Consider the following 21,637-nt stretch of genomic DNA (forward strand, 5'->3'; position numbering starts at 1 on the left):
CTGCTGTTCATTGCAACATTGACTTCCGCCACGTGTTTTAGATCCATGCCTGTCCAACCCCTGTGCACATGGTGGGGACTGTCTCATCAGCGGGGCCACATTCACCTGCAGCTGTCCAGCCCCTTTCTCTGGAAACAGGTGTCAGAATGGTGAGTGGACCTTCACTGGATCCAATCTTCCCTCCATGTTGAACAAGAGGCAGTTTCTCCTCCAATTCTAGGGGGTAAAGAAGGGTTCAGTAATCCCGTGAAAAGGCTGACAATCACACATATTATGTTGTGCATAATAGATTCCTCAGCATGGTCACAGGCAGCATCTCACTGAGTCCTCACCCTTACATGTTAGATAGGGCTAGTCTGTCCATTCCACAGATGAGAACATTGAGGGTAAGAGGAGATAATAGCTGGGTTCTGACCAAGAGTGTTTAGACCAACTTCAACAGAGAAATGTTGTTCATATACAAGAGCAGGAAGGCTCTCAGGGCACATAAGGCTCAACCTTGTTAGAGAAAGGGAGCCCAGAGTGTACAGGGGACTTGCTCGTGGTTACACAGCTAATTAAGAGAAGAGCAGAAATTAGAGACCTGGTGCCTGACTCCCAGCCCCATGCTCTCTCTTCCTGCCATCCTCACTCATGGAGACTCTGATACAAGGTGTGTCCACTTTTAGTGACCTCTTGTGGGCATAAGATGAGGCTATGTAATAAGGTATTGGGAATAGAATTCTTACAGGCTAATTGCACCCCTAGAGAGAACCTGGATTCTGTCGCATCTAGCAACCATCTAAGTGGGGTGGGGGAGGAAGTGAGGGTTTTATGGTTGACTTGTTTTCTCTGTGCCCTCTTCAGTTATTCCTACCATTTTCAATCCTACAAAATCTTTCAATAAATTTTTCAGGATGGTTTGGGATATCAGGCACAAACATAGCTACTGGGTTTATCCCTCAACTTCTTGGAAGAATGACAAAATTGTAAATGGAATATAAAATCAGCTATACAGTGGAGAAACTCAAATTGCAGCTCCACTTTTCTGAAGGTGTAAAAATTATCAAGGTGTTTATAAAAATAGCATAATAAAGACTATGAGCCCTAGAAACTCATAAGGAACTGGGAAGCAATCATCCACGACCCAAGGACAAGAGAGAAGCCTTGTCTAGGTGGGTAGCATGATGTTTCAGAACCATGGACAGGGGGCACATGCTCTATCAGTCACCAACACCACCTTTCCCCACGCCCCCGCACTCCCCTCCCAAACATTGTACTGTACAGGTACCTCTCAAAGTAAAATGTGCCCCAAATAATGTCCTGTACTTTGTCCCTACTTCTCTATTGATCTCCTACAGTGCAAAACAAATGCAAGAACAACCCATGTGGCCGAGGAGACTGTCTCATTACTCAGAGTTCTCCTTACTACCGCTGTGCCTGTAAACACCCTTACAGGGGTGAAGACTGCTCCACAGGTAAGTGCTGGAGGCCTCTTCTATGCTAAGCTCTCTCTACCGTGGCTTGTGCCTGGGATGTGAATATCCTCCTGTGTGGAAGTCCAGATACATCCAATGTTTTGGTGGCATCCTAGATGGCCCTTTTAACTAGGACTTTTTAAGATTCATTACCTCTGGAAAGTCCAGTGAGAATTGACTTGTCTGTGTCTCTTCCCAACAAAAAATAATCATCTTGAAACTCATTTCATCTAGGAAGTAAGCCCTGGTCTTTTCCTAGAATGGGCCATGTATATTTATTCACTGCTATGAGTCAGGCATTGTCCCAGGAGATTTACATTCTCTCTCACATTGTCCCCAAAACACTACAAGAAACAGTTTTACAGGTGAAAAAATTGAAGTTCAGAGAGGTTAGCTAACTTGCTTATGGTCACTCAGCTGTCAAGAGGCAGAGCTAAGTTTCAACCTAGCTCAGACTGGCCCCCAAATTCCTGCTCAGTCTATGCATCTTGTTTTTCCTTACTGAGCGACCCATCTACTTACAGACTCTTTTTTGCTGGTCTCCATCATATTGCTTCATCCATGTTTGCTTATGTTCTTAAGGTCTGTGTGTATGTTTTCTTGCATGTCAGTGGGTCTCTCTTTCCCCTTTGGTGACCCATTTTTGTGAAAGGATGGACACCAGAAAAGTGCCACCAATACCTCCTCGTCAGCTCAGATGTAGCTGCAACTCCTTCTAAAGAGCCTTCCTGTACCCACTTCCTGTGTTCACAGCGGTTCCTGCATGCAGGCCAAATCCCTGCCAAAATGGCGGCACCTGCTCCCGGCATAGGCGGAGATCCAAGTTCACCTGCACCTGTCCTGACCAGTTCAAGGGGAAACTCTGTGAAATAGGTATGGGTCTATAGCACCACTTCATCAGAAACTCAGGGACACGTGTGAGGCCTCTGGACTCCTTTATCTGTTTGCATTCTGTTGCCAGAACAGGGTTCAAGTCAATTCCCAAGCTCTGCTATTGCCTCGGCCTTCCAACCTAAGGGCGTAGGGTATGTCTGGCTCCGTGTAGAGGAAGTCATAAACTGGGATATAGTGCAGGCAAGTCAAACACTCCTGGGTATCCTTGGGCCTCAACCTACCTACCACTGGTTCTGGTTTGAGCCAAAATTAAAGAACTCAGCTCTCACCCCCACCCCCATGATATTCCTTGTTTTTAAGCTGGGTTGAATGTGGAGTGTTCAAACCACCTTATTTCTGGGAACTCGTAGTGAAACCTCAGGGTGATCAGTATTCAGGCCCAATCCTCTCACCGCCTGATATACCTGCCAAGTCCTTTCCAGGCATGGCACACCAGCTGGTCTCAGTTCTCAGATTCCCAACTGCTCTCTCCAAGGTTCTGATGACTGCTATGTTGGTGATGGCTACTCTTACCGAGGGAAAGTGAGTAAGACAATCAACCAGCACTCGTGCCTTTACTGGAACTCCCACCTCCTCTTGAAGGAGAATTACAACATGTTTATGGAGGATGCTGAGGCCCATGGGATTGGGGAGCACAACTTCTGCAGGTAAATCTTACCATCCTCCCTGTCCTCCGTCTTGGCCACTTGTCAATGGAAGGATTTGTTTGTCCCTCCCCTCTGCTCCTAGTTCTCCTGGGCCAGCTTCGAAATTTTGGAACGGAACACTGAAACTCATCAGCTTTCTCTCTAGGAAGATTTTCCAACTCAGGATAGGTTAGGTTATGCTACTGTAATGAACAACCCCCAAATCCCAGTGGCTTGAGCACATCAATGTTAATTTCCCATTAATGCTACGCGTGTCATGTAGGTTGGGTGTGGAGGTAGGGGGTATTCTTAGCTTCACTTAGTTACCCAAATACACAGGAAGGGCAAGGAGAGACTGGAACATGGAGCGTGAGATTTTTACTACCTCAGCCTAGAAGTGACACATCATCTTACCACACGTTTCATTGGCCAGAAATAGTCATATAGTCTCACATAACTTCAAGGGATAAATGGAACTTCAAAGGGATAAATGGAAAATGGAATGTTTGGTTAGCATGACGGTCTCTGACACAAGGATGTGCAGGTTTTCCCAAATAAGAATAATGCCATTTCTATCCCTGGTGATGACTGGTACCTTCTTCCCCGTCTTCCTGACCATCCTGTTGGCTTCCTCCCACAGCTCATTGTCTAACCAAGGCCAAGGACATGCATGGTCTGCATATAGAAACAGAGATTTTTTGTATGGCTTTAAACTGGTTCCATTAAGCAAGAGGATTTCCCTAGCACAAGACACAGCTTTCCTTCTACTTTCACTTACCTTGAGCTGCCCCCTCCATGGGACTCTTCAGGGTGACCCCCAGCAGCCGCTCTCAGAGAATTCCCATGCACAGAACTTGAAGGTTCGGGCAGAGGAGCCCTACTCTCACCATGTTCCTGTAGTTATTTCACTTTCCTGACAAAGAAGGATCTTCAACAGGGATCTCATTTATTTTCCTACAAACAATGTAATGTGGACCTGGCACAAAGCTCGTGAACTACTCCCTGGTTATTGAGATTCTCCTCTGGAAGTTAAGATTTGGCCCCCAAACTGTAACCACCCTTATATGTCAAGGTTTGCTAACCTGTTGGAGGAATGGAATGGAATGTGGTCCCAGGGGGATGCAAGAGCTTGGTGCTCTCTTACTCAAAGAGCTTTTAATGAGGTCCAGCGAGTTCACCAAGCCTTGACTCCGGCTTACTTTTTTTTTTTAATTTTAGAAACCCAGATGGAGACAAAAAGCCCTGGTGTTTCTTTAAAGTAAACAATGCAAAGGTGAAATGGGAGTACTGTGATGTTCCCGCCTGCTCAGCCCTAGGTAAGTCTGTGGCTGTCTGGAGCCCCGGGTAGTGGGGAGGTTGCAGAGCCATAGAAAGATGTTCCTGGAACTCCCTCTCTGTCCTACCCCTGTCCTTCTACAACTCCTGCTTTACCATTTGCCATCCCAGTGGCAACCCAACTGCTCAACCCTCTGCTCCCCTCTCGGGGGGTCGAGCAGACTTAGATACCTTTGTAAACTCAGGCTTCCTGACTCCCAGTCAGTGCACTCAGCAAATATTGATCGATTGCTTGCTGGATGCCAGGCGCTATGCCAGGCCTTCCGTGTACAGTGGTGATCAAACAGTGGCTGGGTCTCCACAGCCTCTCAGGATACAGCATGGACTGAATTCCAGCCTCACAGTCTTCCTGCCTCGCTGCCTTAGCCCACCTCTCTACCCACGTCTGAAGCAATGCACCCTCCCTCTGCTCAATGGAATTACTTCCCTGGACAGTTTCATTTCTGTGCCTTTGCTCTTATGGTCATCTCTGTCTGTAATACTGTGTCCCATACCTGCTTTTGTTCATATCCAACCATTCTTTGAGAATCAACCCAAGTAACCACTCCTCCAGGAAGTCCTCCAAGATTTACCAAGTGAAATATTACCTCTCCCTTCTTACAAACTGCATGGAATAGATTGGGCACCATCCATGCAACACTTGCTGCTCTCCCCTTTGCATGACAGTTATGTGTGCAAATGTCTTCTCTCCCCCTCTCTACTTCATCTGAATATCTTCCCCTAGGCACCAAAAAAGCCTCCAGAATATATGTGTGCATTAACAAATAGTTAAATACATACCCAGAGATGGAGTTATATATTTATCACACATTTTTTATTGAAGTATATTTGCTGTACAATATTATGTAAGTTATAGGTGTACACTACAGTGATTCACAATTTTTAAAGGTTGTACTCCATTTATAGTTATAAAATATTGGCCATATTCCCCCGTTGAACAATATATCCTTGTAGCTTATTTTATACCTGATAGTTCATACCTCTTAATCCCTACCCCTGTCTTGCCCCTCCCTCCTTCTGTCTCCCCACTGCTAACCACTAATTTGTTCTCTATATCTGTGAGTCTGCTTCTTTTTTTTGTCACATTCACTAACCTGTTGTATTTTTTAGATTCCACGTATAAGTGATAAACATTTTTTATGTGTATGTCTACATGTCAGAATAAGAAGGAAAAAGCAACATCTTCATCATTAATCCTATAGACTCGCTTTGTATTAATCAATGTATTCCACAAATGCTAACTGCACACGTGCCTATCCTATATGCACCAGTATAGTCTCTTAGCTCTGGACACTAGCTAAGCGTCCGGATGCAGAGCCATGCCTCTGACAAGGTCCTTCTGAGGATCTGCAGGGAGGGTGAGAAGTGTGATTTATTTTTCTTGTGCTTCACAGATGTTGCCAACCCAGAGCCCCTGACCAAACTTCCCGAGTTTGACTCATGCGGGAGGACTGAGATAGCAGACAGGAAGGTCAAGAGGATCTACGGCGGCTTTAAGAGCACAGCGGGCAAGCACCCATGGCAGGCGTCCCTGCAGACCTCGTTGCGACTGACCATCTCCATGCCCCAGGGCCATTTCTGTGGGGGGACGTTGATCCACCCCTGCTGGGTGCTGACTGCCGCCCACTGCACCGAGTAGGTGCCTGCTGGGAGCAGAGGTTAGGGTGGCTGCAGTCTCCAGGGGTGTTCTTCTCTCCCCATCTGAGCAGCATCTTGGCAACTCTGGCAGGACCTGGGGGTCGGACCTTGCTCCAAGGGCAAAAGGATGTTTCCTTACAACCAGATAGAAGAGAGCTCCCATGTGTAGAATGCTCACCACGTGCATTACATGTGTTATGACATGCAAGCCTCAAAACTAGCTACTTAAAGACGAGCAGGAGAGTTCTTTAGCGAGACCGTGATTACAGATGGGGATGCTGAGGTGCGAGAAGGTCAGGTCATCTGTCAAAGATCACACAGCTGACCAGGAGCAGAGCCAGGGTGTGGCTCCAGGCTCTCAAATTCCAGGGCTAGCTCCTGATCATCTTACTTTCCCTTGTAGCTTAAAAGCCAAATATCTAAAAGTGGTGCTAGGGGACCAGGACCTGAAGAAGACAGAATTCCACGAGCAGAGCTTTGGGGTGGAGAAGATATTCAAGTACAGCCACTATGACGAAAGAGACGACATTCCCTACAATGACATTGGCAAGTCTCTTCTATCGTGGCTCTCCCATGGGTCTTGTCCTGGGTGGGTTTCTCTACTGATGGAAAGCTGAGGTTTGGTTCTAGAGGGTGCTGTTGCCTTCTTGGTCCCTCATAGACCCTGTAAGGTAGAGCATTTATCCCAGAGTGTTTTAGTTCTTCAAGGTCTGTGTTAGCTTTGCAGATACATGGGCACAAGTTCTTAAACTGAGGGGAAGAGATGCTAGGAACATTGCGTTGTGGAGAGAGCTCAGCCTTGAATTAACAGCTGGCTCACCTCGCTGAGCTTCAATTCCCTCTGCTGTAAAATGGGCACACTGATGTACAGTCTCACTTCCTGTGTGCTAAGCGATGTGATGTTCACGCATCCCCACGCACACCTGGCACCTGGTAGGCAATGACGTACTTGACCTGCCTCCTGCTTAGTTCTGTCCCCTACTTCTCCATTCACAGACCTCTCACTCCTTCTGCTTCCTCGATGTCGTTTTCTCCCCCTTAAAGCCTGTTTTTTAAAAAAAAAGGATTAGAAGTAATTTAAAACTCAGCCTGAAGTGTTATTACTCCTCCGAATTGAAAGTTAAAAGAACGAAATGACCAATGGAGAGTGCTTTCAGTTATTGGGAATGGGGCTTTGCTAGGTCCACCTTCCAATCAAGTTGAAGCTGATGCTTCTCTGACAGAGAGGATATCACTGCCCATTTCCCCTTTCTCTACCTAGCTTTGCTCAAGCTAAAGCCAGTGGATGGTCACTGTGCTCTGGAATCCAAATATGTGAAAACTGTGTGTTTGCCTGATGGTCCCTTTCCCCCTGGGACTGAGTGTCACATCTCCGGCTGGGGTGTTACAGAAACAGGTGAGTCTGGCCATGCATTCTCCTGAGGCCCAGGTGAGTTACATCCACCAGACAAGAAAGGGTTACACTCAACTGCCCTCCTGAACTAGATATCAGTGTTATAGTCAAAATGTATAAACCAAAGAAAGGGATTGCCCCATCTCTCAAGCTCCAGTTAAATCTCATCACCTTCAAGGAGTCTTCTCTGATCTCCACATCTGTCCTTGGCCCCAACCCTTAGATCTTTGACTTTCAACAAGCCTTGATCCTGTATCCATGGAGAACTTTTTCCTTTCCTAGGTACATTGGAAAGAGGATAAATTAGAAAGAAGATGGATTTTGGAGTCAGACAGACTTGTATTAGGTTCTTGGCTTTCTCACTTGACTTGGACAGCTGAGTTTCAGTTTCCCAGTAACATCCTAGGTTTGGAATCATGATAACAAGAGATGATAGAATTCTCCAGATATACTCATTAAGTCAGCCCCTGGAGGGCAGGGGTCAGGTTTCATTCACCTTTGACTCTACTACAGTGCTTTGGTCAAGGCTCTCTACATAGTAGCATTCTATAAATTTTTGTTAAATCAAGCTATTGATTTATCTCTAGGATTTGGTCTGATCTTAAAAAGTAACCAAAGGGCTACTTTTCTTATAGTACTGACAAGGTTACATCCTCTCACATATGAAATTCAGAAGTGTATATCAAGTCTCTCTCAAATACTCAAAATAGATTTCTCTTCCCCCCAAATCTTGTTCCAAATAATGGAAAGCAAGAATCACTTTAAATAGGCCCATATTCATGAAGAAAGTGAAATGTAATACACACATTTGTCAGAAGGCTTCTGGGAAAGAAGATTTCTGATAGATAATTAGATTTAGGGTTAACCAGGAAACATTTTTGTAGCTAACTTCACTGGAGTCCATGTAAACCTTTCAGCATCATCGTGCTGACGAGAGCAGATTGAGAAGAACAGAGGTTCTTTAGGCAAGGAAACGTCTTCTCTGGGAAGCAGGCACTCTAGGTGATCAACCAGGGCACTTCACGCATCATGAAGTCTCTACTACGTGCAGCCCTCTGTCAGGCATGGGAAATTAAAAATAGGTTTAAGACACCATCCCTGCTTGCCCAACCTCACCGTCTAGCTGGGGAGACAGAGGAGGGCATAAATGATTCTGCTGCATGGGATAAGCACAGCATTGAAGGTCTGTAGAACCATCGTGAAGGCTGAAAGCGAAGAGTCCCCAGCCCTGAAAGATGAGGCTGCTCTGCCCATCTCCTGTAAAAACCCTTCCTGCCGAGCTCAGGTCTGGTGGCCCTCTTCTGACCGCTGCTGGCTTCTGGTGGGGCAGGTTCCAGCCTGGTCTCTGCAGTGGCAACCTCCTTTCTCTGCCCCTCAGGAGACGGGTCCCACCAGCTCCTGGACGCCAAAGTCAAGCTCATCAGCAACACTGTGTGCAACTCCCGCCAACTGTATGACCACATGATCGATGACAGTATGATCTGTGCAGGAAACCTCCAGAAGCCTGGGCAAGACTCCTGCCAGGTCAGAGACTCCAAATGGTACTTGAAGAAGGAGGGGCTGACAGGACCTTGCACCGGGCACAGAGGGCCCTTAGAACCCTGGGCTGGGAGGTGGGTTCAGAGACCCGCCTGCCATTAAGCTAGAGGGGACACGTCTGTCCTCTGGCAAATCTGAGTCCACATCAAACCAGGACGACTCAGCATAATAACCATAGCTGTCACTTTGCCCACATTGTCCAACTTAATTCTCACAACCATCTGGTGAAGGGGATGTCATTATCACCGTTGTACAGACGCTTAGAGAAACCATCTTGGCCTATAGCGCCTGGGTGGCAAGTGGCAGAGCAGGAATTTGCTCCACTGTGTTTAAATGGCCTCAGCACTGGGCAGCTTGTCTGCAAATCCCAATAAGCAGGGAACAGTCCCAAAGACCAGTGCTTGGAAGGAGAGAGATGAGACGCCAGAGAATTCACAATAATATTGGCTAACCGTTAGGGTTTAAATGTGTGTGTGTGTGTGTGTGTGTGTGTGTGTGTGTGTGAAGGGGGAGGGTGATTTAACCCTAATAAACTAATTGGCTGAGTGGCTTCTCTGTGGCCAGAGCCAATTTAGAACCTGCCTGACACCAGCCCCCATATAGGACTTTGGGGGACCAGCATGGGCACATTCAAATCTGAGCTCCTCCCTACAAAGGGACCCAACAACGATCTCCCAGCCTTGAGCCCCTTTGGGGATGGGAAATCACGGTCACTCTCCCCAGGGTTTGTGGCTGTACTGTGACCCTCTGCCCCTTCCCAAGGAGCCACAGATATCCGCCTAATCAAAGGAGGCGTGTGGGCAGATGGGATTGATTTTCCCTAAGTCCCTAGAAGACGAATAAGAAAACAGATTGTTCAATTCTCTAGGTATTTCAAGGGCTTCCCTTGTAGGCTTTAAAAGCAGATGGTCATGGGTTTGAAACCTGCTTCTATCCTTTACTTTGTGACCTTTATCAATCACTGAATGGCTTAGTCAGCTCGGGCCTCTATAACAAATTACCTTAGACTTGGTGGCTGGCTTAAAAAACAGACATTTATTTCTCACAGTCCTGGAGGCTGGAAGTCTGAAATCAGGTGCCGGCATGGGCGGGTTCTGGTGAGGACCCTCTTCCAGGTTGCAGACTGCCAACTTCTCATTGTGTCCTCTCATGGTGGAGAGAGAAAGCTAGTTCTCTAGGGTCTCCTCTATAAGGGCACTAATACCATGCATGAAGCCTCCACCCTCATGACCTAATCACTTCCCCAAAGCCCCACCTCCTAATAACATCCCAGTGAGGATTAGGCTTCAGCATATGAATTTGGGGGCAGGGGGACATAAACATTCAACCCACTGCACCGAAATAATTCTCCAACCTCAGGTGTCTAATCTATAAAACGGAAAGAGTGTATCCATAAAATCAGCAGATTGTAGCTAAGATTGAAAGAGACAATTCATTAAAAATCCTACCAGTCGTGGTGCGTAAGCAGCAGTGTATGTGTGTGTGTGTGTGTGTGTGTGTGTGTGTGTGTGTGTGTGTAACTGGGGGTTTAATACGAACCAGGCACTGTTCTATGTGTTTTACAAACATTAGTCCTCACAAGACCCTCAGGGTGGGGCAGGGGTTCTGTTACTATCCACGGTTTACAGTGTGAGAAACCGAGGCCCCGTTGGCCAGCAGGCGGTAAGCCTGGTTTGGAGCCCAGCAGATCTAACTCCATGGACCATGTTAAACATCAAGGTCATGCTGCCTCTGAGCCCCATCCTCCTTGCCATGTGTGTGCCCTTGTGGGCCCTGGAAGGGCTCTATCCAAACAGGGCACCTCTCAGCCTACGCCAGATCCCTGCCGGAATGAGAAGTTGAGGGCCCCTTGTAATACCTGTATCACTAAGAGTCATGGCGGGTCAGGAAGTAGGGCTGGGCCTGGCACTGGGCCCCGGCCCCGTGGCTTCTTTGACTCAGGAAGCCCTCACTGACTCAGGACGTAGGTCGGTATTTGTTTCTCTCCCTTCAGAGCACTGCGTCACATGAGGCATTGGAAGAGCCTTGTTGCTACTTTCCCCAGGGCTGGCCAGCAGTCTCCCCCCACCCCCGCCCCCCCGGCATCCCCTCACGGAGGGTGGGGCTGTCTCTGAACGTATTCCTATTCACAAGGCTGACTCCTGCGTCTTTTTCCCATAGGGTGACTCTGGAGGCCCCCTGACCTGTGAGAAGGACGGTACCTACTACGTCTATGGGATCGTGAGCTGGGGCCTGGAGTGTGGGAAGAAGCCAGGAGTCTACACCCAAGTGACCAAATTCCTGACTTGGATCAAAGCCACCATGGAAAGGGAGGCTAGCTTTTGAGGTGTCTTCCAAAGCTCACAGCCCATCCTCCTTAACAGCCAGCCAAGGCGAGGCCTCACGGGCAGCCGTGGACAGCCCCTGACGCCTCCGAGTATCCAGGCTCTAATGAGAGACCACTGCTGCCCAGCCTGGGGTGCCCTGGACCAGCCTGGCCGCCACATCCTCAGGCTCCCTCCTGGGAAACCCAGGAATGAGAGAATCAACCTGAAGTATATGATGTTTGCTTCCCTTCCAACGATTGTAGCTTCTAGAAAATCAGTGTTCATCGGCTGCCTTCACCTCAGACGTTTGCAAATGTGAGATTTCAGACGGCTTAGCGTCAGTGGGGGTCACCTTTACATCTTTATTCCTCATCCCAGACACTCAAGGCACGCAACAGGGCCACCCACTTCCAGGTATCTGACAGGGGACCAAAACACAACATTCTCCACCCACTTTCAGAGAGTTGCTATTTTAATAAAGGAGGATCGGAGCATGGGCTGGGGTGCTGTTTTCACAGTTGGCCCCAGCTGAAGCCATGTATGTCCCTGGAGTGCAAACTTCCTCTCCAGCTTCTCTCCCAAGAATCCCAGGTGGACGCCGCCCACTCACAACGGCAGGGCCTTCCTCCTTTTGACGTGAAGAATCTCGGTGGCATCTGGGTTCACATCCCCCCTCTGATCATCTCCAGTCTCTACAGCCTCCTGCCCACCCTGCAGAAATAAAACACACCTCCCTGAGTTAAGACGAACCTTCTGTCCTGCTCCCATAGGACAAGCTGTCTAAAATGCTGGCCCTCCCCTTCCTTTCTCCCTCCTCCGGCCTCCCCAAGAAGAAGGATCCTCAAGGCAAGAAAGAGAGAGAAGTAAAGCCAATCTCTCATTTAGACGTGGCATCTTTCTTCCGAACAAAGTAGGGTTCAAAACCCAGACTGTTGTAGCCAGCAAGTCCCTGACCCCTTCCGTGAATGTAACGAGCGAACAGCACAGCCTGGGCTGCCGCGGCTGCTACTGATGTAGCCCCGGCACGTTTTGTCTCCGAAGAACTAATGGCTGTGACTTCAGAGAAAACCCTGCAGGAAGTTTAACCCGGGTGTCATCCTCCTGGTCACCTCAGACCCATGAAATTAGGCGCCTTGCCTGAGCTGCATTTCACATGTCTTTAGAGCCAGCTGACCTTTGGCCAAAAATAAAGTTTGAAAAGAAACAATGAGTTTGCCTTTCCCCCATGGTCTTGCAAGCCAGCCCGCTACTCACGTAAGCTCCCCGGAGACCCAGGCCCCTCGCGTTGGCCAGCTCTGCAGCCCGCCGAGCCATTTCCACTTTGTAGGAGCCAGGAGGTGTCCAGCCAATACCTCTGGTCAGGTTCAAGTCTGATTTGTACTTAACCTTGGGGGGAGGAGGGAGGCAAGAGGAATAGGTCAGCAGGCTTTGGGGGGAGGCTTAAAAAGCCTGCCCTGGAGAATATGCTGTCAGTGAAGCCCCGTCAAGGGAGGCAATTCAGCTTAAGCAGGAGCTCCCTGGCATCGAGGACCCTGTGTGCTGGGAGCTGGGCCAGCATAACGCTGTCCTCTGCATCTTTCCATTCAAGTGATGGGGCTGTAACGGGGGTGGAGGGTCAGAGACCTGGCTCAAGGCTGAGCTCCCATGTTGACTTGCTCTGTGGCCTTACGGAAGTCATTTCCCTTTTTTGGGTTTCAGTTGCCCCCCAGAGAAAGGTCACGGTCCAGGCGACTACTAAGATCCCTTGGAAAGAGTACAGCACAGCAATCAAGAGCTTGTGCTCTCACATCAGGCCAAATGGGGCTCAGATCCCAGGCCCGCCACTTATTTGCCATGTGATCTTGAGTTTGTTACTTCACCTCTCTAAGCCTCAGGTTCCCCATCTGTAAACTGGGGCAGTGATGGGCTGGTTGTGAGAGCTATGTGGCACGGTGCTCAGAAAGCATTCGGCACAGAGCCTGGCCCACAGGAAGGACTCAGTACATTGCAATTCCTGTCATTGCTTCTGGCACTCTTGAGTTAGGTCTCCTGGGTTCTATCTCAGCCCAGGTCCTCCCTGAAGGTAACATGGGACATGGGATTCTGGCCATCTCTTATGAAGAGGCCCCAGAGGCCGGGCCTCGGCCAGGGAGCGAGGGCAGCCCACATCGCTCTGCAGCTCATGGGCCTTCTCGGCATGCTTCAGGCCCGGCTGCTCTGGGTCGCAGGTGGGCTAGGGCAGGGGCTGCCTGTAGCACACACTGCTGGCCAGCTGCTGGCTCCTCTTGGCTTGGAGGAAGCCAGGCTGGTCTGGGCGGCTGTGGAACTGGGACCGACTCTTAGCGAAGTCCTTCCTGGTACTCATTGTCACTCTGGAGTTTGCTGACACTGAGGAAACGCCTCATCCTCGGGTCGTCGTGGATGCTGCAGGCCCCAGTCCCGCAGGGAGGCCTCTCTGTACCGGGGGTGCAGGTCAGAGGTGCAGAGGGGGGTCATGGGTGCCCACCTCCCTTCTAGGACCAGTCCTCAGGATCTCAGCAGGAGGTCCAACCGTGGGTTAAGGGCACAGCTTTGGATTCAGGTAGACCTGGGATCTGGATCTCCCTGTGTTGCCTACTAGCTGTGTGGCCTCGGGTCAGTTACTGAGTCTCTCTGGTTTCTTGGTTTCCCCACCTGATAAAATGGGAGAATGAACCTCCACCCCATGGGACATTGAGAGGATTCAGTGGGGGCTGAGCTTCATGTCTGGCACAGGCTCATATGCCCACCGAGTGTTGGCTGCTGGTATTATTGCTGCTGTAATGGTTAATAATCCAACAGCAAGAAAAATGTGCCCACTCTCTCAGTAGCCGCTCATCCTTTGATTCTTTCCACTTGCAGGGACCCAGTCCAGTGCTCCTCAAACCATCTATAGTGAAGGACAGGATTCATTTTGTTTTGATTTTTAAAATTTCCAATCTGTCAAAGTCCAATATGCGGTCCTCCTGCCTGGGATTAGTATGTAGTGGTACCAGGCACATTTGACAACACATAAAAACTGGCCTCTACTCTGCTCAGCCAGAGAAGTCCACCAGTCACAGGCTTGGGGGTCATAACGTCTAATTGCTAAGAACGTTTCTGAATGCTTGCTCTTGATTTCTGTACTTATCTCACTTTGGGCCAGTAACAAGCCACTCGTGAATGATGACGTATCTAGTTAATGATATCTTCCTGTTCAGTGACGGAAGCTGCCGTGTTTGGTCACGTTCTGTGCATGACACTATGAACCCTTTTGGTTTCATCCCTACATCAATCCTAGGAGACCAGTATTAGATGTCTATTTCATAGATGGAGATATTTGAGTTCAGAGAATTTAAGCAACTTGCCCAAGACCATAGAGCCAATTCCTAAGTGACTGAGCCAGGATTTGAACTCAAGCCAGTCTAGGGGGGAAACCCAATCTCTTTCTATCCCATCACAGTGCACTTCAGCTAAAAAAAAATAGTCCCTCAATTAAAGGTCAACAAATCAGTCATACGTTAATTGACTTCTAGGTACTGTCCACACGCATCAACCTTTAAGAGTGCCTCTCTTAAAACAGAGGGAGTGGGAATACAACCCTCCCCAATTCCAAATTTCTGGCTAAGATGCTAAAACATAAGGCCAACTTTTTTCTTTCATTTGAAATATTTGTTCAGTTTTGGTTGCCGGTGGTTTGCCTTTCAACAGATCTGGGAAAACCAGAGCAAAACCTATCAGTGAGAGAGAGAGAGAGAGAGAGAGAGGAGGGAGAGAATGTGAGGTCTTACGTCACTGGCAATCTCCCTGGATGCCCGGGCGGTCTGGAACGGGATGGCGTCCAGCCTGAAGTCATAGCCACCATCCCGGGTCTGTTCCCAAGAGTTTCTGTAGACTTTCTAGTGCGGAAACAAAGAAATGAGTGAGCGGGGAGTGAGTAGCTCCATGTCTGGAATGTTGCTGGTTCTCAGTGGGAGTGGTTCCTAAACACGCACCCTCTGTCTTGCTGGTGTCCAGAATGGCAGAGCCCGTGGTCCCACATCCATCCTGAGGACTTCCCCAGCTCTGGCCACAAAGGGCTTCGGCTCTCAGCCCCCAGCCTGAGCATCAGGCCCTGCTCTGGTGGGTCTTGGGGTCTGTGGGTCTGGCTCATTTGCTACATCCCACTGGTACCAGGTGCCCCTGACCCCCTTCTTTCTGTCTTTGCTTTTATTTCAGCGTTTCAGGTTTGCAGCTTCTAGATGCCAAAACTCAAAAGTTCAAGAACCCTGTTTCTTCCCACATGCCGAAGGTTCTGTTCCTTGGGTCCTGGCACCCACATGTTCACTGGCTCCACTGACTTCCTGGGGGCCCCTGGGCTACCTCTGATGCCATGTCACAGCATCCCTATGAAGCATGCTGTATCCCACATGCACCCCTGGTGCCTGCACTGAGGGGAGAGCCTTCCCCTGAATTAAATTGATTGTCAGGAACCTGCCCGAGTTCCTGACCCCCGTATTTCACATCTTCCGCTTTCATTTTTTTCCCTTTTCAAGTTGTTCTCACACACCCTCGGGGAGTCTGTAATCACATCCTCTCAGTCCTCAGGTAGACCCACATCACCGATGGAGGCATCAAAATCTCCCGTGCCTTCATGTAGCTAATTTTTTTTTTTTTTCAAGATAAGGGAATGGCTCCATGAAAGGAGTCATCTGGAGATCCCAGCGGAAGGCTGTTCTTTATTCCGCCACAGAGAAGGGAGACAGCAGGCGAGGCACATCACCAACAGATGACAAAGTGACAGCCCCAGAGCGTGTCGGTCTCTCACTCATTCCCAGAGCCAGGGCAGGTGAGGGGGCCCTTAAGAACCTTACTTTTGTCACTTGGAAATAGAGGTCAAGGCTGAGGCTCTGTTCTACAGGGGATTCGGGGGATTAAGCCCAGGAAAAGTGGCAGAAAAAAGCGAAGTGCCCTCACGCCACCCCACAACCGGGCCTGGAGCTAGCGGGGACCACGGAAAGCTTGAGCCAAGCGCGGTGGACCTCATCGTTCTTCCCTGCTGCTGTTCGCCACCTCCACCTTCTTGCCCGCCTCCAGCCCCAACACCACAAACCAGGAGCCAGACGCCTATTTTGCTCAAGCAGCGAGAAGTACAGAACCAATCATCGCTGGGGTCATCACCTTACGGACAGATCACAATCAGGGCCCAAAGGATTAGATTTCCTGGGTCACCACTGAGTTTAGCCGGCTGGACCGAGAGGTATGAGGAAGGGGAGGGGCATTCAGACAATGACAGACTAACCAGCCCCTCCAGCATTACGCTTCCTGTTCTGATGGTCCCGCAAATGTTAGACTAGCAAATAGAGTCAAAGCCCTTATCATTCCCTGGAAAGGGGTCTGCTGCGGTGCCTTCCTAATGAGCGCCTCCATGCCAGATCTGGGCTAGGGAATGACACCGATCCACCCACAGCATCACACTCCGAGGTCACCCCACTCTGGTGCTCAATGCATCCCAGCCTCTGAGGCTCTGTAACGGAGGGTCAACTCCAGGGCACGGCCCAAACTGGGGTTCTCCCAGAGGTGCTGGGCCCCCGTCTCCTGTCTCCCTATATACTATTTGCTTGATTGTCATCACTTCCTCCCCGGGTTTTTTTTATTCTGTTGAGGTTCTTGCCTTGCCACTGGGAGCCTTTAGACTTCGCAGGCTCTTTGATTTGGAACCCTGGGTGCTCCTCTTCTTTATCACAGTGGGCACAGCTTTGCCCTCATCCTCACACATTAGAGTCATTTGATTCTTTAGTTATTTCGGCTGCCTTACACATCTCAGTGGCTTTCTTTGCCCAGGAAGGTCACCTTCCCTCCACATCATCCTCACAGAGCACTTGATCCAATTGTGCGTATCCTACACGCCCCCGAAGAAGTGCTCTTTCAAAAGAGGTCCATGAGTTCTCCATACCCGCATGCCCTGGCGGCTAATTTCAGCTCCGGAACTCGGCAGACTGGCATCCCTCGTGGGAGGAGAGATGCTTCTGCCACCAGCCTGGGGTGGCTGTCCTCCTTAAGCTGGGCCCCAAATGGACTGGTAGTTTTATCCCAGTTTCCAGGGCAATGGGCCTCCAATAGTTCCTCTAATGGGGGCCTTGCCTTCCCACATCCTTGCAGCATTAATGAGATGGATGTTTTGTCCAAGCTCCGCTGAGGGGGAGGTCCCGCTTCCCCAGATGGAGGTCAGCCCACCAGAGCTGCTGTTCTAAAATTATCCCTCGCACAGCCCTCAAAAGCATCAAATGGTTATAATAACTCATATTTACAAAGCACCATCACATTCACTGTGTGGGATCCCACAGGGCTTTACAAACGCAACAAACTAATACACACGGTAACTAGAAGGCGTCTCTCGCCAACCCCCTGTTGATCTTCACGGAGCCCCAGGACACAATGGCCGGGCCAGGGCGGGAAGAATGGCCAGACTCTGGGAGGCCCCGCGCTGCCCCAGGCCGACACACTCACCCTGTGTTATTCTGATCTGACAGCGTCTTTTGATTCTGCCGCCTCGATACCTGTTATCCCAGGATCACAGCTTTGCTGGAAGAGCGGCCGCCTATTCTATTACAACCAGGGGCCTCCAACCCCTGCCAACAAGCCTGGGTTTAGGAAACAGCATCTCCGTGATGCATGCAAAGGGCACACATCCAAGGGAAACAGACGTGTTGGGGTCTACAGCCTCACACACAAAGGAGCGGATTGTGTTTGGACCAGATGGACTAGAATTGCAGCATCTTTCTAAACGGCAGAAAGCAGAGAAAGCGCCACTTTGTCTCCAAACTTACACTGCTCTGAATGGCTAAGGAGAGGTGTCCAAAGAACAAACAGAGCAGGTGTCTACACCCGCGGGGCCAGGGCACCGGCAACACTGCTCTGGCCGTAACCCAGCACCTGACTGAGGTCTCTGGAGCCATGCCCAGCATTAGGATTTGAGAGCTAGAAGGACCACAGGCATTGGCTAGCACAGCTCCAGCCCCATTTTACAGCTGGGAAACTGAGGCCCAGCGAGGAAAGTGGCTCAAAGTCACACATGTCGCTTGTCCCACTCTCAATCCATGGTTCTTTCCACTCCAGCCTCCCTTCCTGGGACATTCTTTTTTTTTTTTTAACAAATAAAATCCCGTTTGGACACAGATCATTTTACAGAAACAGGCACACACCACATGAACCGCTGGTTCACTTACATCGCTCAGATGCAGCGCGTTGAGGCGGGCTCTGGTGAAATCGGGGTGGTCGGGGACCAGGGTGTATCTGTGCCGGGATTCGGCATCCCCTGACCTGTACAGGCGCTGTGGGGGAGAAGGCTCACAGTAAATGGGAAACCGCACTGGCTGCAGCCAAGGTGAAGAAGGGGCCGATTCCCTTTCCTGCCCCTCCCTCTCCCCAGGGCACAGAAGCCCATGGAGAGCATCCCTCCGGAAGCGACCCAGGAAGGGAGGGGCCCATGTGGCCAGGGTCAGGCGGTGGCGGGGTTGGTTTTTTTTTTTCTTTTAAGAAGATGTTGGGGGTAGGAGTTTATTAATTAATTTATTTATTTTTGGCTGTGTTGGGTCTTCGTTTCTGTGGGAGGGCTTTCTCTAGTTGTGGCAAGCGGGGGCCTCTCTTCATCGCCGTGCGTGGGCCTCTCACTATGGCGGCCTCGCGGCCTCTCGTTGCGGAGCACAGGTTCCAGACGCGCAGGCTCAGTAGTTGTGGCTCACGGGCCTAGTCGCTCCGCGGCATGTGGGATCCTCCCAGACCAGGGCTCGAACCCATGTCTCCTGCATTGGCAGGCAGATTCTCAACCACTGCGCCACCAGGGAAGCCCCCGGGGTTGGTTTTAAATAAACCCTGCTTAAAATATTCATCAAGATTTGCTCCAAAAGGGTCACAAACCATCACCCTGGCTGGCTGTACCTGTGTGTTTCACAAACGGTAAAAGTGGGTGGATATTTCAGAGAACCTTTGCAACTGGGCATTGCTCAAGCTTTTTACTAGTGACAAGATGCCTCCATACCTCTGCTACTTAACACTAATAGTAATAATAAAAAGACACAACAGCTAAAAAGTCTTAAATGCCTTAATATCTGTTCAGAAGTGTGAAGTTTTCACAGTCCACCCTGTGTCCCAAGAAGACACAATTTTAAAACTCAAGCTTGGGCTTCCCTGGTGGTGCAGTGGTTGAGAGTCCGCCTGCCGATGTAGGGGACACGGGTTCGTGCCCCGGTCCGGGAGGATCTCACATGCCGCAGAGCAGCTGGGCCCATGAGCCATGGCCGCTGAGCCTGCGCATCCGGAGCCTGTGCTCCGCAACGGGAGAGGCCACAACAGTGAGAGGCCCGCACACCGCAAAAAAAAAACAAAAAACAAAAACAAACCTCAAGCTTTATCTTAGTTGCTATTTTTAGGGCAGCGATCTAAGAACTGCAAACAATTTTAGGAAGCGGTTGAGTCTCATCCAGTTTTAGAGAGGAAATATAATATTTAATATTCGAACCCTTTCCCAAATTCAATCTGGGTTTTGCAAATGTCAACTGGTCAGTACAACATTTGGACTCTGTGAACATGGGGCAGCTTTGTCAGTGTGCAAAATCCAATCCCTGGACAATTTCAGGGAAAAAAATATATATGTAACTTCCTATTCTTTGAAATTAATACAGGAGAGAAGAAATGGGGCTAAATCATATAGAGAGTAAAAGCAGAAAGAAGCTTTTGATATAGCCGTTTTGTTTTGTTTTGTTTTTCTAATTGGCTTATGCTAAGCTTTTAACTCCATTATCATTTATCAACAATTAAGATGTATCTGATCTAGTGTTTGGTAAGGAATCGTCAATAATACTTAGTATTATTATTGTTATGATTATGAGTCAAACTAGAGATATTTATTGAGGACTTACTATGTTCCGATACTTGCTAAAAGCTTCACGTACTTTTATTTATTTAACCCTCATTTAATTCACTCAATCTTATGAAATGGTTGCTATTATTACCCTCCTTTCAAATAAGGGAACCGGAGTTAGAAGACATTAGAAAACTGACCCAAGATCGCCCGGGGAAGGGACAAAAGGTTTGCCCTCACATCTTAAGCACTGACCACTGCACAGCACTACCCACTCCTGGGCCTGGGATGAGTGAAGAGAAAACACCCACCTCATTGCAATGTATGTAGCTGTTCTTGGCATGAACTAGGTCTGGAGAGTCAACCACCGTGGTGAATTTGATAGTGTCTGGTTTTCTACGGTATTTGGTCTATAAGAGAAGGACCAAGATTCTCATGAAACAATCAAACACCATGCACTTTTCTGAGTGCAGCTTCACCCCATCTACTCAGTACCAAATGTGCCAATGACGTGATTGGAAAACACGTCTCTCTTCTTGGTGGGCACCTCACCAGCATACGGAAGAGATCCAAGCTGCCTCTGTGATAAGGAACATTTTCCGGGTATTTACATTCTTGAAAAGAGAGGCTGCAAAATGCCATAGCTCATCACAAGAAAGGAATTCAATAAAGGGAGGGATGAAGCAACAAGGTGGCCCTGCTCAGACCCTATAAAAGTAGGTTCTGTTATTAAGGAACTGAAGAAAGCTGTGGCACCCTCAACGAGCTCCCAGGGCAAGAATCTCTAGGTCATCAATATGGCGGGGAGTTCAGTGAACGTAACCATCTCTGTGCAACTTTTAACAGCCTCTGAAGTCAGACGACCCCCAGACACTGGACTCTGTGAGTAAACTCAGGAGATGGGTGGCAAACCCTCTCCCTGCCTCCCCAAAAATAATGGGCCAGCTTAGATCACAATTGTACGTTAACGCCTCTCTTGAGAATCTTCTAATGCATCACCCCTCTTTCACTGCCCGACTGGAACATGCCTTTAACTCCCCAGCAAGTGAATTCACTGGGAGGGAAATCTTGTTCTGTCTCGGGACTTGGCTGCAAATGGCCCCAGAGAAATATCAGGAGTCCAGTGGCCATGGGGCCCTCTTGGGATCTCCAGTCCATCTGCAGTTTCCCTCGTCAGGAGGACATAAACGCCAGGTTGCGTCTGTGGTAGAGTCAGATTAATGGTACCTCGCTGATGAGCTCTCCGGCTTTCTTTGCACTCTCTATCTGTGGGGAACTCAGCGCCAGCCATCCTGTCCCCTTCATGCCCATCAGGTCTGATCTGTAGTGCAACTGCAGGAAGAAAATCATTGGCTTTTATCAGGAGAGGGTCGAAGACTGTGGGGCATTTGTAAAAATGCTTCATCGCAACATTTCAACATCTTCATTCAGGTGCGTTCTGCATGTCATCGAGTCAAACTGTTTGAGTTTGTGCACTCTGTCCAGAATCAAATAACGGGTCCAGTGTACGATACAGGAAGGTCCCACCCGTAAACTGGCTGGATTTGAAGCAGAAGGTACTGACCTGCGGGAACGATCCCTAAGAACGACCTGAGATATACACCCCAGCCCACACATCAGCCCCCATCATT

General features: G+C 49.2%; 2 protein-coding genes across 2 annotated transcripts in view; one reads left to right on the top strand and one right to left on the bottom strand.

Annotated features, from left to right (window-relative positions):
* HABP2 (hyaluronan binding protein 2) overlaps positions 1-11,340 on the top strand; it is a 35,747-nt gene extending 24,407 nt beyond the window's left edge. The window contains exons 4-13 of the mRNA XM_022568713.2: positions 42-149; positions 1,341-1,457; positions 2,211-2,330; positions 2,827-2,998; positions 4,196-4,293; positions 5,707-5,947; positions 6,354-6,496; positions 7,212-7,346; positions 8,722-8,867; positions 11,043-11,340. Coding sequence (XP_022424421.1) covers positions 42-149; positions 1,341-1,457; positions 2,211-2,330; positions 2,827-2,998; positions 4,196-4,293; positions 5,707-5,947; positions 6,354-6,496; positions 7,212-7,346; positions 8,722-8,867; positions 11,043-11,207 — 1,445 coding nt within the window. The 3' untranslated portion in view covers positions 11,208-11,340. The remainder of the gene's footprint in view (positions 1-41; positions 150-1,340; positions 1,458-2,210; positions 2,331-2,826; positions 2,999-4,195; positions 4,294-5,706; positions 5,948-6,353; positions 6,497-7,211; positions 7,347-8,721; positions 8,868-11,042) is intronic.
* Positions 10,624-21,637, bottom strand: part of NRAP (nebulin related anchoring protein) — a 62,599-nt gene continuing 51,585 nt past the window's right edge. Inside the window, exons 31-36 of the mRNA XM_089898194.1 lie at positions 21,234-21,338; positions 20,318-20,416; positions 18,373-18,477; positions 14,956-15,063; positions 12,443-12,574; positions 10,624-11,899 (exon numbers count right to left, since the gene is read on the bottom strand). Coding sequence (XP_089754320.1) covers positions 11,795-11,899; positions 12,443-12,574; positions 14,956-15,063; positions 18,373-18,477; positions 20,318-20,416; positions 21,234-21,338 — 654 coding nt within the window. The 3' untranslated portion in view covers positions 10,624-11,794. The remainder of the gene's footprint in view (positions 11,900-12,442; positions 12,575-14,955; positions 15,064-18,372; positions 18,478-20,317; positions 20,417-21,233; positions 21,339-21,637) is intronic.

Source organism: Delphinapterus leucas, chromosome 16 (genome assembly GCF_059928025.1).
Source record: "Delphinapterus leucas isolate spDelLeu-1000000601 "Yukka" chromosome 16, BTC_Dleu_Yukka2, whole genome shotgun sequence".
NCBI classification, from domain to species: Eukaryota; Metazoa; Chordata; class Mammalia; order Artiodactyla; family Monodontidae; genus Delphinapterus; species Delphinapterus leucas.